This window comes from Aedes aegypti, chromosome 2 (genome assembly GCF_002204515.2).
Source record: "Aedes aegypti strain LVP_AGWG chromosome 2, AaegL5.0 Primary Assembly, whole genome shotgun sequence".
Lineage (NCBI taxonomy): Eukaryota > Metazoa > Arthropoda > Insecta > Diptera > Culicidae > Aedes > Aedes aegypti.
The window spans coordinates 269,449,018-269,465,394 of record NC_035108.1 but is presented as its reverse complement, the minus strand read 5'-3'; the positions used below and the strand labels follow the sequence as shown (position 1 = coordinate 269,465,394).

The following is a 16,377-nucleotide window of genomic DNA, read 5'->3' as shown; positions in this document are numbered from 1 at the left end:
CTAAAATGGTAGTTTTTACCGCACAATTTTTTTGCGTGTAAGAATAAAAACAACCTTCTACTTCAGTGGGCAAGAACAGAATGAACAAATTTATTTTTCTACTCATTTACAATGGACCGATGCACGAGTTCACTAATTTGACGTTTGAGCGGTGCCGAATTCACTGGTTTCTATGGTAACATAAATAACACGGCACCTCTAAAACGTCAAATAGTGAACACGTGCATTGGTCCATTATACGTCAGCTAGCCATAGCCTACTGGAGTTTCATAGTCGCTTCGCTTCCAACAAGGCGAAGGTGGTCCTTGTCCATATGTATATGTTTATTAAGTTGTTTTTTCTTGTCAATACCTTTTTAAATGGGAATTCTAATAGCAGGCTAATATTAGTGATCCTTTATAAGAGAGATACGCGGAAGCTGACATTTCTGTCAAAGTGTGAGCCAATCGAGCAGCGAGAGCTGTCAAAGCGTGAGCCAAACGAACATGCGTTATGTTTGTTTTGAACTTTTCTTAAGGAGTAATCCGCTTGAAATTATTTCGGTGGGGCCCATTCACAAATTTCATAACGCTGAAGGGGGTGGGTGGGTGTATTCGTGCTGTTACGGTTCATACAAAATTTATAAAATATTAATACAAAAAGCGTTACGAGGGGGTGGGTGGGTGTCGAAAATGGCCATTTTTGGCGTTATGAAAATTGTGAATAAACCCGTGAAAGTTGTTTTGCATAGAGCAAAATATATGACATATTTTGCTTTTTTGAATGTTTGACAATGCGATAATTAGTTGTTGATTTTTTCTGCGGTTCATTAGTTTGGAAATGTAGCTTTAAAATTTATAACGATACATAGGGGCGGTCCATTAATTACGTAAGACAATTTTTGAGATTTCTCAACCCCCCTCCCCCGATGGTAAGATTTTTTGTATGAAAATTAAATATAATTTGCATGGCGGGTAAGAAATCTCAAACCGCCCCTCCCCCCATAATCCCTTATGTAATTAATGGACGACCCCCTCGGTTTTATTCATATGACCTAATTAATCGTGCCTATTCTGCGCGGCGTGTGAGGTGACACGAGTCGAATGAGGTGACAATTGTCAACTCGCTCCCATTTGATTAACATTAGTCGTCTCATGTCACTCGCGGTGAGAGCGACTCGTCTCGACTCACACGCCGCGCAGAATAGGCACGAGTGTAAATTTTGCATGTTTTGCCACGAACTACCGTTTCATACAAAAAAAAAGTTAATTCTTAACATTCAGCAGTTGGATTAGAACATATTTTTCAAGGTGGACGATAACGACAGCAGGGACAAGGAAGGCAGAGCCAATAAAACACAAGTTTTAAGTTATAGCTATCATGAACTCTGTGTACGAGTTTTCCGTAATCTTTCATTTTTTGAAATCAACTTTATTTTTTAGTTATTACTCGTAAACCTTCTCTTAGCGTTGTGCCGACTGTGATCTTTTTTACTCCGTTATTTTTTGAGTAACTTTTGCATGCTGTTTTCTTTTTTGCATTGTACTGTTTTTTCGGCATCTTTTTTTATCAGAGTTCCGCATATTTTTTTTCTCTTTTGCAATGTTTCCTAAATCAAACTGTCCTATCTCTTACATTTCCACAAATTACTGATAACAGTTTTTTTTCATGAGTTCTTATCAACTACGGCCAAGCTACTAAAGGGGCTGGTTACAATCTGTTGCTGAGTCGAACGTCTCAAGAAGCGTTACGCACTGGGAACGGTTATCGCATCTGTAAAGAAATACAAGAAATAGAAGAAAACAAAAGAAACTCGCCGATCTTGTCTGTAGTCCACGGGGTTGCATCAGGCGGCACACGCGCACAAAAAGGTTTACAGCCACCTCTCGATGTAGTCGGTGTGATGATGGATGTGTCCCAAGGTGGTCGATGATGGTCAATCCTTGCACGTTACGACGGCGGTGTTATTATTTAAACAAGGTCCTAATCGCTCATTTGTAGTTTGAATATATTAAATTAGTTTTCCTTCCTTCGTTAGGTTGTTTCCTAGATTACAAATCACTGTATGTACACTTAATGTTTATTACTTTTATCATCTTATAGCTTTTGTATCTATAGGTTTGTATAGATTTTAATTTGCTTCATAATTAATTTATAGTTAATTACTAGATTTCCTCGATAAAACAACTATCATCGTTTTTTGTTTGTAGTTTGAAAGCCGCTAGATTCCGCTTCGATGCGTGCCCCTTCTATCAAAATAAAACTTTCATAATCAATAATTTTGGTTCGTTACGAATAGTCAAACGACTTAATAATAGGCTACCAGCTTAAAAATGGGTTCCATTGTAAACTTTAAGGTCTTTGAACAATAAAATCTAATTCTAATTGCTTGTAATTCAGTGTTGGTTTGCAAACATGGAAACACTCCTCTGATACTACGTTTTGCTTTGGGAATCAAAATTTTGCTCGACAGATCTCTAACAATTTCAAACGTTACAAAACATTCGACTACAAAGGTAAATAACAAAAAGAAAACATTTTGCGTAGTGGAGAATTCTTACTTGCTACATTCGGAGAGAACAAAATCTACTTAGAAGTTAATGACAAAAGTGAAATAAAAGGTTGATATTTCAATTCAGTTTGCTGATTTTCTCTTCCGGCTGTTGCTGCTCCCTAGTGATGGCTTATAAATCCGCTTGGTTCCACACTCCACGGCGATTATCAACGGCGCCAGGAACGGTCCTCCGATTCCATGTCCTCCTCTTCCTCTTCTTCTTCAGCCATCTGTACCTCGGAAGCTTCCTCCATAGAAGCCGTTTCGGTCAACGTGTCCATCGAAGCTGCTGAACCGGTTTCTGCTCCGACTGCTGGGCCGACTGTTTCTCCTGCTGCTTCTTCCAATTTCCCGGGTGATTCTTCCATCGCTTTGTCCAAACCATCCGCATCCGCAGTGCTTTCAACGGAAGCAATTTTCTCCTTGCTCTCGGTTTTTTCTACTTGAATTGTCGGTTGGGCTACGTTATTATTGTTGTTGTTAATCACCGCCCATCCAATCTGAAGCGTCAAGTCGCGGAACATTTTGCCCCGGACGAGTGCCTTTTCGGCGTTTTGACGAATCGAGTATGTGATCGACAATGATGGCACCTTTTCCTCTAGCTGATGTTTGGTAATCTCACCGAAATGCTTGAAGTGTCCTAACAAAGCATCGGCGTCTTCCAATGTGAATCCGGTCACGGCGATCGTCGTTGGACGTCGATCTACACTGGTGGAACCAAGAGGAGCCACTCGATTAATGGAACGAGCAGCCCGAGCTCCTTGCGGACCAAACAGCTGAGGTTTACTTATGGGACCACCCGCATTGGCTACCACTGGAGCCGGACCATTTCCTGTTCCGGGCACTCGGTGAGTACGTTGTTCTTGGGCAATCAGTTCCAATTCTGCATCGAGGATCTCCTTCTCGTGCTGTTCTTTAGTTTTGCGCTTTGGGGCCATTTGAGGCGCAATCTGATGCTGATCACTGGCGATTTCCTGCTTCAGTTTGTCGATGTTGCCTTCCAGTTCTTTGATCGACGACAGCAACTTGGCACGACTCGGATCATGCGCTTCGAACTTTTCGACCATCATCACCAGCGTTCGGAGTTCCTTCAGGTAGCGCTGTAGAAGATCGTACTTTCGCTTCAGCAGTCCCTGGCTGATTTCCTGCGTCTTTCTCATAAGGTCGGACTTGGCATGATTGATTTTAGCAGCATTTTTCATACGTAATTGGTTTGCTGTCACGATCGGAGCCGCACCGGTATTGACGAGTTTGGTAGCAGTGTTTGTCAAATGGGTGGCTACCACAGTTGTGCTAGGAGCAACATTCTCGCCACCGCTAGCAATGGAAGATGCTGCAGAGCTGGTTGCAACAATGGCCGCAGCTCCGTCCTTGGATACCGTTGGCGTCGTGGACGTTGGAGTCGCGGCAACAGATGTAATGTTAAGGTTATTGTTGATGCTGTACTGATTCGGGTACGTTCTACGCAGCGAATGCTCTGTCTTGGCACCTGGTGTGATTGCAGGCTGTTCTCCTCCAACCGGCGACGAATGCCAAAATACTTTAATGAAACGATTATTTAGAACGGCCTCCGTGCTGCGATAGGCGACATTCGCTTCGGCATGGGTTGAGAATGTCACGATGGCCGCTTCTGGGTCCCCATCGTAGCTGATTTGGATGTTGACAATCTTTCCGAATTTGGAGAAGTGATTGTTCAAATGAGCGATCGCATTCAACCCTCTCGGAATCTTCCGCAACTCCAATGAACAGTTTTGCTGTGGGTTTACAATACCGCCATTATTGGCAGGGTGTCCGGCCACTCGGGGTCCCAAGCGGTTATTCAATGGAAGTTTCCTCTTCAAGTGAGCATCAGCCACCGCGACGGCATCCTCTGGTTCAAATCGACGCTTTGGTTGTTGTGCCGAAACGTCTCCTCCTTTGTTGGCATCTACGACGGGAACGGATATAAGCTCTCTCTGGAGTGGAGTCGCACCGATTGGATTTCCTGGGAAACCTGTGGGAAAACCAGGAGCCACACCTCGGAATGACCCACTCAGTGCACCGCGTGGTCCAAATCCAGTAACTCCTGCAATGTTTCCTAGCCTCTGGGCGATGGAAGGTCTGCCTGGCGGGAAACTAGGCGGTCTGTTCCACAATTCTGGAGCATCTGGACTGTATTCGGGATGAATTGGCCCCGTTCGCATCTGAGCCGCGGATTGAATCGTTATCAGTGCCGGATTATTGATATCTTCCAAAACAACCGGATCAACACCATGATCCCAGGGACACGTTTCTCCTCGCATACAGTAGCCTTTCTCATCGAAATCCCTGCAGCGTTGTCTTTTAGCATTCAGCGACCCAGTTTCAACGATGGGTTCCAGTGCAGGGGTGGGGATAACAGTTGGTGCCGCCACGGAAACCGGCGATTCGGAACGGGCCATTTTCCTACGATCAACGACTGGTGATGGCGATCGGCTACCGGATTGGCTTCTGTTAACTATGCGATTGCCACTAGTGCCTGCACTAGCTCCGGAACTTCCACCAGAACCACCCCCACCGCTTCCGCTACCTCCGCCACCGCCACCGCCGCGACGACTTTCATATCCGTGATTTTTGCGATCGTACCGGCGGAAGGATTCGCCCCGACCTGCCGGCGATTTGTTGCTCCGATATTGACGGTTAACCTTGTCCCGATTGGATTCCCCGCGCAGAGGGCCGCGGTCTCGGGAACGTGATCGACGAGATTCGCGGTTCCGTTCGAAAGATCTGGATCGGGACCGCGACCGTGACCGAGAGCGATTCGATATCCGGCGGCCTCTGCTGCGGCTGTCTTTGTTCTGTGAAAGAATAAGGTTGAAAAGTATGGATTAGTATCATTATCATTATTCACAGAAGTGAGAATCAATGAAGAGAAATCGATCATGAGACTTACGCCCTTATTCTAGCACACGCTTGATTTCTTTATCAATTTCTACAATAACAAATAGATAAACAGCAAAAATTCTGCAAATTTGTGCAGTTTTTTTTTTGCACAGAAGTGACCTGACTAACCGCAAAAGTTTTCAAGAGAAACTAAAGATGCTTGAAAAATGTTTCATCGCCCAGAAGCTCCAATTTCGCTGGAATTTCTTTGACAATTCTGCAAAAAAAAAACAAAAATCTTCCAAGAAATCGTCATAAAATCTCTAAATATTTTTATGAATGATACTTCAAAATATTAGTAAAAATTTCATCAGAAATTTTATAACACAAGCCGATTGAATGCAAAACATAGCGACGTACACACGGCAAAAATATGTTTAAAAAAGGATACAATTCAAAATAGTTTTAGAATACAGGTTGTAATTTTTCTTGATTTCCTCAAAACCGTATGAAAGTTAGGATTTATAAAACAGGAACTTTTTAGAAGTTTGCAGTGAAATGGTGACCAAGTCTAAGAAAGGAGACCTGCTACTAACCCTGTATATATTATTCGAAAAACATGTACAATAAATTAGCAATCGTATAAATCGTATCGTAGTTTTAACAATCAATCGCGTAGGTGCTCGAAGCGTACGACCATAGCCGACTTCCACCTACAGCAATTAATCGACCGATTAAGGGCAAATGAAAATTCACCTCCTCTACTCCCCGCTTCGCACTCGGTCGCAATAAATATGCAATATTGTACACGGGCCTACGACTAAACGATCGAGAATTTTCAGTGACGTCATGTGTCGTCGATAGTTTTGTTCGTTTGTGTCTTTGAATACACTCTGACATGGTGCCGAGTCGCGCAAAGCAATGATATATATAGATAGAAGTGAGGGCAAAAAAAACAGACAAACGACGCATCGAGACGATGAGTGGGGTTTGCAACGTGTGATTTCAAGAATCATGTAGGTCGTAGGTAATTTGTCAGATAAACGTAAAAAAAACGATTCGAGGTACAATTACTTACATGCTCATCCTTGTTGCTGGAACTTTTGGCTGGAGTTTTCCCCGCTGCGTTTTGACTGGAACCTACACTGTTGGGGGCCTGTGGGGTCGAAGTCGCTCCCCCACTGACACTGCTCGGCACTGATTCGGATGCAGTTTCATGCACGGCACTACTGTTGCTGCTGGAGGTGATGGAAGTTTTGTCTCCCGAGATGGCATTTCCCGCAGATGAATCTTTGTTGGATGATTTGCCGTTGCTGTTGGTGTCCTGAAGGGGTGGGGTGAACTCCCGCTTGATGCGCACCTTGGAGGTGCTGTTGCTGCTTTCCTCCGGGGTTGACGAAGACTGTGACTGGGTTGCGGGGTGGACACTTTGTAGTTGGGCGGCTGCAGCAGCAGCAGAAGTAGCAGCGGCCAACGCTGCGGCAGCTTCCTTTGCTTGCACTATTTTGATATACTCCTCACTTTTGATCGCCCGGAACAATCGCTCCAAGAATGGTTCTGTTTCGTGGGCCAGAAAAACATCCAGCTGTTCTTTCATGCAGTCTCTTAGTTCCTTTTCGGGTTTGTCCTTCTTCAACAGTGCCAGCACATATCGGGCCAATGCAGCGGGATCAGCATCGCAAAGAGGTTCCAGAACCTCCGTCAGCCACGTCTTCAACGCATCCGGATTGTTTATATGCATCGTTACTTCCGACGACCTTCCTCTACTAAATGGACACTTCGACGCACTTTCCTCCTAGCTGGAGACCACAATCTCCTTCTATTATTAAAAATCTACACACGGAACGATCCACGATGGGAAGGTATTTCGATGTATTGTGTAATGGCGACTGGCTGCTGCTGTCTGTATTTGTGTGAGTACAGCTGCTGCAGAAAATTTTACTCTTGCTTCTTTTTCTTCCTGCTGTTTTTCCTCCTCTTCTCTTGTGCCACCAGCGAAAAAACGCACCAAATTCGACGACGATTGGCTTTTCCTCTAATCTGAAACGATAGAACAAACAATCCACTATCAGAAAACTGGTCAACAACTACGAGCAGATGAATCTAATCAAAAATTGAGTTTTTCAATCCACGCACCACTTGATTTGCGATGAAATTAAAAAGACACACTAATCCGATCAATCTCCATTCGCTTTTGCCTTTTTCGACTTTGAGTTGTCTTTTGTCGACTCGACGGACGACGACTGCTGGCTGCGGCCTGATGGAGCAGTGCGGCCAGAATTGACAAAAAGTGAAACGAGTCAATAATTATTAAAGAATAACTATTCTGTTCGATGTAGACATTGCGTAGGGGTAATTAGGGCTCATTAATTTATTTCGTAACGTTGAAATTGGTTATTTTGGACACCCACCCACCCCCTTGTAACGCTTTTTGTATGAATGTTATTAAATTTTTGTATGGGCCGTAACATCGCTAGGACACCCATCCACCCCTTATAGCGTTATGAAATTTGTGAATGGGCCCTTAGAACTCACGCAATTTTTAACTCGAAGGTCTTTTTTTTATAATATAATATGTTAGTCTGTCCACAGTTCGGGAAGGCTCCCTTATGCGCCTATAGCAGCCAGTATTTAAATCCCGTAGGTACGAACAAGTGAAGATACCAGAGTCATAAGGTAGAATAATTAATGAGCCTATGCATACTATAAAACGTTTCACTTTTACTGTGCGCCCTGTTTTCAAGTTGCCCGCGAGAGAAAGCGAGACAGCACCAACACACGGCGCACAGTAAAAGTCAAACGAACAAAGGAATTTATGGCACGCACAGAGGCTCATATCACTTGAGATAGGTAGACATGACAGTCGTGAGGTGTTTCAGTGAGGTAAATTATCGTTATGATATGATGTCAAATCTGACACCTTTAACCTTCGAGCTGTTGAACTTTGTAAAACAATTGTGATTTAAGGGCGGTCCATTAATTACGTAAGACAATTTTAGCGGTTTTTCGACGCCCCCTCCCCCTTTGCAAGGTTTTTTGTATGAAAGTTATAAAAAAATGTATGAAGCGTAAGAAATCTCAACCCCCCCCCCCTATAATTCCTTACGTAATAAATGGACGATATGCTATCGTTTCGCAACAAACATATCTATCGACACCAAACCAAAATGTGTTTCTCAAGAATCTTCTTAAGAACAATAATGTAATTTTCACGAATGATTAAACCTTCATGACGAAATTAAGAAGCTGCCAATAATGTACTGATGGTACATTTTCAAACACCATCTACCTTTCATCCTTGATTTCAGTTACTATCAGCTGGTTTTGACACGAGAACACAATCAGCTGGAGCATGAGAACAATGACGTTTCGACGTCAAAGCTTCGAGTTTGGCAAAGCCTCAAAATCGTTGGTGCAGTTCTTAATTTTATCATGGATTCGGTAGATTATACAACAAAATTTGTTTGCGTGTATGTTGATACTGTGAGGTACAATAATAAGCTACAACTTTGCCGAAGACCGTCTTTAAATCGGACGCCCCGGTAATTAGTTATTGATTTTTGAATGAGTTGTAAAACTTTAGCTATAATTATTGGGCTGTTCTGCAGGCATCACTGGATATATGCAGTAAAACATACACGCCAAATATTAATCATATCCGAATCATTACAAAAATCATATAGCTTTCTTCCATAATGCTTTTAATACAACTTTCATTTTGAAATCCTATATATAGAGTTCATTACGAACTTCACATAACTTTTATATAAAAAGTAGATATCTAGTGAAACCAATTGCAGCTGAAGTCATAGACTGAATCATATAACCTTCAAATGAAACCATTTTTTTCTCTAATGAAAACGATTAGATTTTTAATTAGCGATTTCTCCGGGTTACACTGCATATTTCTAATTAAATTTTTGGAATAAATACAAACGTTTAGGCATTTATATACAGTTTTACCAGCACATTTATTTAGCATTTCATGAGGTACGTAGCAGTTATATCAGAGTAGTCTACTAAGGTAATTTCATTTGGTTTACCAGATGTAGTCAACAGCGAAGAAAAGGGAGCAAAAGGTTAGAGCTCGGATGTATCTTCTTCTTCTTCCCTCAGGTCGAAGCTATCGTCTGACCGCTTCTCTTTGGGGCCCGGTACCAATGACCATATGGCCAATCGGATCCATCACCTAGAATGCTTCTGCTAAGGGACGGTCCATTAATTACGTACTATACCATTATTTTCCACTAGAGTTTGTATTCTTTCACAGATACGCGTATTTCGACCTCAACTGTAAGGCCGTCTTCAGTGTCGTGTACTAGATTCGACTTCTAATGAATAATAAATAGGCTCATGCTTAGAAGTAAGACTGAATAGCTACTGTGAGGAGGTGACTATAAGAACAAAATTGTGCCCCGAATAAAACCACTGAATTTGTAGGTCTATTTGATGTTTTATATAATTGATATTAATAAAAACTACTTCTAGCTTTGTAACTGATCAGAGATGAACGAATATTGTCTTATTTTTTGCTCAAAGACTCGGTATTTGCCAGCACCTCTCTCGACTGCAACAAAGTCAGTAACTTTCATCAATCAAACCATATTTTAGTTTACGGGGGTTTTTCGGTAATCGTAAAAATTACCGAATAATCCGTAGTTCTAAAACCCAGTAAAATTTTATTGGGGTCGGTACTTTGAATTGGCTGTGCAAGGTCCTTGGTTCGATTCCAGATAGTCGCGAAAACTATTTTTGTTATCAATTTTCGGTTTCATAAGGTAAATTTATGAATTTCAACCCGATTCCGAGTGGCGAATTTTCATAAGGGGTTCATCGATAGTCCATTTGCCTGAGTGAACGATTGGTAAAACAGTCGCTGTCAGATTTGATTTGGCAGCAACAACGACGAGCGAAAAAATGTTCGCGCGCAGATGAGCACCCCTTCTTTAGTAGAGCAAAGAGGACGTCTAATCAGATTTCCAAAACAGCTGTTGTTGACACCCAGCTGCCAGCTGCACGATTCGAAAATTGAGGGGTGGTCGGATGGATTGATTATAAAAGTATGTTTCGATGTAATTTAGACCGGATTTTATAATGAGGATGTAATAATTATTTTTTACAATTCCGTTGAACCACCATTCCTTTCAAATTGAATAATACTAGAAAGTGCTACTTCTCAGCACTACTTATGGTACGACTCGTGCTGAAAAAAAGCATCTCAACATGTTGCAAAATGTTTATTCTTGATTTTTATACTTAGTGTAGAATTTTTGTGCATTTTTACAATTCATGTAACTATTGTTGCATTAATTTTCGAATAACAAATGTTACATTTATTTTTGTAATTTAAATGTATTATTTTCGGAAGCGTATTTTCAATTCACTAGTCTATAGGAGTGCCTCTCGCTCGGGAGTAACCAAACAAGGTGTGATTTATAACGGTTTAGACAGACAAATCAATTGTAGATCCATCAAATCGACAGTAAACTACCAGTTCGATGACCCTTAAAAACCAGAAATCTTGAAGGGAAAATATATATTTTCCATAAGTGCAATAGGCCTAAGGCTTCTTCTTCTTGGCATTACGTCCTCACTGGGAAAGAGCCTGATTCTAAGCTTAGTGTTCTTTTGAGCACTTTCATATACACTGTAAGATCAAAGTACCCTTTAAAGGGTAAAAAAGTACCCTCTTTGAGAGAAACTAGTTTAACTCATTAAAAGAGTAAAGGGCCTGTACTCATTAAAGAGTAAACGGCTTGTACGTCAGTTAACGAGTGAATTTTACCCATTATTCAAAAACATTTTTTTAAGAAACAGAGTAAAATTTACTCTTCACATTTTCAAAATATAAATCGATTCTTATGCTTTTTTTTCGAAGAAAAAACATTAGTGCAAACCTATGACAATAAAAACATTTTATTTAATAATAAAATACACATAATAATAGGTCCAATGTAAGAGAATCGTATGCTAAAGGCAAATTTGCAGGCCTGGGTAACAGTACTTGGAAGTTTTGTGCAGCAAGACAACCATATGGAATAGCAGAAGCCTGGTAAAAAACATCCTGTGAAATTTGATAGTTTAACCAGTTAGAACACGACAGGGAATGAACTTGAATTCACATACCTTGGAGTTACTGCCAATTCTGATTTTTTTATTGGTACGGGATCAACTAAACAAATTATTAAAACAGCTGCTAGTCTGAGAGAGAAATTTAATCTGATTGCAAGAGAATTTTCACCCATTATAGAGTAAATGAACGGAATATATAAAAGGGTAGTAAACACCCATTATTAGAAAAAATAATTTACCCTTTATTTTGACGTCTACATAGATCAGAAAATAATGGGTGTTTTTACCACATTAAAGAGTAATGACGAGCTTACAGTGTAGTTATTAACTGAGAGCTTTCTTTGCCAATGTTGCCAATTTCGCATTCGTATGGCAGGTACGATGCGATTATACTCTATGTCCAGGGAAGTCAAGAAAATTTCCATTACGAAAATATCCTGGACCGACCAGGAATCGAGCCCAGATACCTTTAACAAGGCTTTGCATTATAGCCGCGGCCTCTAATCACTCTGTTAAAAAATCAGAAAGGGTTGTGTACAAGACACGACCGCATGACGTTAACTACGCCAAGTGATTTTCTGCATTTGAATTTTGAGTCGATTGTCATAGTTGCAGCCTTCCTTTAGTTCAAACTATAACATGATATCGTAACGGTCGCAACATTATAGATTTTCAATTGACACCCAGTATATTGCCGTAAGACGTAGTTAACGTCAAAAGAAGAATGAGCGAAGAAGCAGAAATTGGTCTGCTTTTATAGTGTGCTTCCCAACCCACGTGTTTGGTTGCGTAAGAAAGGGGTCGACATTTTCAAAATTTTCGACAGTCTATCGTCAAAAATCAAAAGTTTTCTTAATTTGAGTAAAATGTTGTATAAATATCCGACCGATTGGTGGGAAAATATTGAAAATCTACCGGTAAATGGCTGAATTATTAATATTCAAAATCTTACATAATTTCGTGACGGTCGCAACATTTTAGATTTTCAATTGACACCCAGTATATTGCCGTAAGACGTATTTAACGTCTAAAGGCTTTTGTGCATCTTTCAAGGGTAGATACAACTGCTATCGAAGAACGAGCAGAGCAGAGAAAGAATGGTAAAACAATTTAGTATTATGTAACATATCACTTTTATTATTTTTTAATTTTTTAACCTTTCAATTTTGGTAAAATTTATATTTTTGTGTAAAACAATTGTAGATTCACCGACTGAAATAAACTAAACAAGTTCAGGATTGCATTGGAAACTGGACTCCCTATAAGTGCGAAATCGTAAATAAAAGTGCGGGATAACGTCGGATCGGTTGGTGTCTTCGCCGCACTGATTCGTCATCTTATGCTGAATAAGATGCGACATAATCTCGCACATAATATATTTGCGATTTCCCTCTTCTAACCACACTTTTAATATGCGCAATGCGCTATAATTGGGTGAACATATAAATTTGAAAGGTAGTTTGGGGCTGTACATTTATTAAGTAAGGGTTTATGGGTGGAAGGGGGGCTTTGAGTTTTATTACGTGCTACTGTTAGCACAGATATCTAGTAGTAAGTCGGGGAACAATTCATACAGATATTATTTCTAGCACCATCAAATCAAAACGCATTTTGTTGAATTGTTTGTGTATTGTAGAACATAGAACAATACACAAATTGCCATTCAAAACAATAATTATTTGTATTTATTGTAAGTTCGGCCAATTGTTAGAAAATTATTTTCACCGGAGTTTAAAGCGACCATATATGTCCCGCGAAACGCGGGACGTTCTGTCAGATCTCGTTCCCAATCAAACATTTCTGTAATGGATGTGTATTCTACAACCATTTTAGGTCCAAATCATGATCTAAATGCTTATTTCAGTCAAACAAATAGGGAAGGTGTACCGGTATTCGCCATGTACCAGTTATTCGCCACCCCAGATTTTATATACCGTTTTACTACATATATCAAGCATAATTTTTCAAATAGGCGTATCTAACATTTTGATGGATTCGAGAAAAATGCGATGCAATATATTGTAAAGCATTTTAAATCCTATTTAAAATGTTTTGCATTTTTTCTATTGTTGTGTCTTGTACAAGTTGAAAAAAAGAACACTGTTTCTAACCACTATTAAACAATTCCGATTCGTTTTGAATTAGATTGAAAAACTGGTGAAATTATCGAATAAACCCTTTTGCTTTGTGCTGCTCACATACACCATGATGATTCGTCGATACCATACCTTAATTGATACATACACCTTGCTTGATGCGTCGGTTTGACAGTTCGTTTTTCACATGCGTCACGTCATATACACCAGTATTGTTTTGAAGTTGCACATACACCGGTTTGCAAATTCCCTTAAAACCTAATAGGCATATTCACATGACGTCTCAAATCAGCTGATCGGGAAGCACTTTGACAGTTCTTCTATGAAAATGACAGGCCCGTGTTAGCACCGGTCCTCCACCGATGTAAACAAAAGCATAGACGGATCTGTCACATGAAAAGGCCTATAGAGCTCGTTAATTTGACAGTTTCTACGTTCAACTACAACGAATATTGGTTTGCGAATGTTTCCAATTTCAACTCGACTAACAGGAGCACTGGACGGAGCTGTGAGTAACAAAAGTAGATAGAGAACAGTTCTTGTGAGAAATTTGGTAAGAAATATTGTCTAGAACCGAATACTGATGATGTTCCACATCAGTTTGCCGACGCGTCAGCCTAGCTACAATTGTAGAAATCCGAATTTCTCGATTTCCAACATGTTTAGTAGTTCGGAAACGGTATGACGTATCTGCTGATTCAAATTTTATGTTTTGATTCGGCATATAGGTCGCTTTACTATGAGCATATGTACGGTGTATGTGCTAGGATGAAAATGTTGACAGTTGAGTCGCTTTACAAACACAGGGTGTATGTAGCCAAATTAAAAACACTGAGTAAAGTGCACATAGGGCAAAATTGAAATTTATTTCAAAAAATCGAAAAATGGTTTTAGGAATACTTTTGTTGGCTCAATATGTAGATTATGCGTTTGTCAAGCCCATGCAAAGCAAATCTCGGTTTGTTTATTTTTGCAGATACGTCGGATTGAAGAATTATGCTTGATATGGTTGCCAATATTGTTTAGTGTTCGCTAAATTGCTTTAAGATGATACGGAAACATTCTTGGAAATCGCAAAATTTTCTCAGAAAATTATAGAAAAACATCAGAAGTAGGGAAGTAGGGCGCATTCGAGCGCATCCGATGTTAGGTATCTCGCATAGGTTCTGAGAAAAATCCAACTTCAGCGAGGAACTTTTTACCGCGCCGACAATATGCAGATGTCTAAGAGCGGGATTCATCAACATTTGAACAGACAAACTGGCAACCGGGTTTCGTTCGTTTTCCTTCGGCAAGATCGACATTGGGGAGGAGACGAAACATCGACCGTCCGTCTTCGTGTCTCGTGTCACATTCTCATCTTTCTTTGCCCTATGCAACAAAACGAGCACCCCCCAGAGCAGATAATGCACGATACATATTCCGTTTCGGGGAGGTGAAGAGTTACATAAAAATAGCTCAATAAACAAAATGCTCCATGCTGAGACTTACCTGCCGATGGTCTGACTAGAAAAATAAAAACGGCGAGGCACGAAGCCTTTACGGAGCGCACTTTTCTTCGAGCCCGAGGTCACCGATGCTTTTTTTTTCTCCCCTTCGAAAATTGCAATGGCGAAAACTTGAATCTATCTCCTCCTCTCCGGAATCACACTTGCTGTGTATTTTTCGTTCCACTGCGTGGAAAACAACTTTTTCACTCCCGTTTACTTCTATCGCTTCTGACGACTGACAATTTCGTCCGATTTTTGACTGCAGTTTGCCTTCACGCGTTTTTTTGTTTCCGAAGTTTTCTCGAAAGGCGATGTCAAACTGCTGTGGAAGGGCCCCGGCGTAAATAATATGGTTGTCTGTGTCAAACTCAGTGATGCCGATCTTCCAGATTTTTCTGGGATTTCCCAGACATTTCTAGCATTTTCTACAATTAGGGCGAAACATGGTTGCACGAAAAAAAAAAAAGTCACACAATATTTTACAATCAGAATTAATAAGAGCTCTACAAGAACATTCACGGAACTTGATTGCCTGAAAAGAATCATAATATAATTAGGTTGTTTAGTGCTGAAAATGTACAGTTTTTTCATAACTTAATCGAAAAAGCACATTTAAAAATCACCCCCTTCCTGATTGAGCTGTCAACAAACGAAAGTGAACCAAGTCTGAGTCGACAAGCATGTTGTAGTTCATGGTGGCGAACCGGTTCCGCTTTCCGTTGCCGTTCCGCTATCATTACGTTTGGGCCTTTTTGCGGAGTAATTGAGCGGCACATTTTTCCGCACGGTAAAGTGATAGCTCCATTTGATTTGTACGGCAGGCGTTACCGACGTTATGAAATCAGCTCTACTTCTTAGGGTTGATTCACAAATTTCATAACGCCGAAAATGGCCATTTTTGACACCCACCCACCCCCTTGTAACGGTTTTTGTATGAATAATTTACGAATTTTTTATGAGCTGTAACATTTATGGGACACCCACCCACCCCCTTCAGCGTTATGAAATTTGTGAACAGGCCCTTAGCAGTGTACAGCTCAAGTAATTTCGGTAGTGGAATCATTCCTTGACCGTTTCTTGTCCTATCCTTTTGCACAGTACAATAACATGAAAAAATATTATATATAACATTGGATTTTTCTTGCACTCAGGCAAATAGACTATCGATAAACATAAGAACCCCTTATGAAAATTCGCCACAAGGAATCGGGTTGAAATTCATAAATTTGCCTTATGAAACCGAAATTTGAAAACAAAAATAGTTTTCGCGACAACCTGGAATCGAACCAAGGACCTTGCGATCGATAGGCTCGCGCGTACACCCCGTGCCTATCGATGCCTTGGT

The 16,377-nt window shown here is 40.6% G+C and overlaps 1 protein-coding gene across 2 annotated transcripts; it reads right to left on the bottom strand.

Moving 5' to 3' along the window:
- Positions 1-1,341: 1,341 nt before the first annotated feature.
- On the bottom strand, positions 1,342-15,366 carry LOC5571428 (zinc finger protein swm). 2 transcript variants are annotated; one of them, XM_021845054.1, is made up of 3 exons: positions 15,034-15,366; positions 6,453-7,414; positions 1,342-5,349 (listed from the first exon to the last, which is right to left on the bottom strand). In XM_021845054.1, the coding sequence occupies exons 2-3, from the start codon at positions 7,113-7,115 to the stop codon at positions 2,701-2,703; spliced, it is 3,312 nt and encodes a 1,103-aa protein (XP_021700746.1). In that variant the 5' UTR covers positions 7,116-7,414; positions 15,034-15,366; the 3' UTR covers positions 1,342-2,700. The 2 variants fall into 2 exon arrangements, with proteins under 2 accessions (XP_021700746.1, XP_021700745.1); XM_021845053.1 differs by lacking the exon at positions 15,034-15,366 and adding an exon at positions 7,511-7,623.
- Between the last annotated feature and the right edge of the window lie 1,011 nt (positions 15,367-16,377).

Bases quoted from the DNA above. Each gene is read 5' to 3' on its own strand.
- LOC5571428 (XM_021845054.1), bottom strand. From the start codon at position 7,115: ATGCATATAAACAATCCGGATGCGTTGAAGACGTGGCTGACGGAGGTT. The intron at 5,350-6,452 runs GTAAGTAATTGT...ATTCTTTCACAG, and splicing joins CCAGCAACAAGGATGAGCAT to AACAAAGACAGCCGCAGCAG.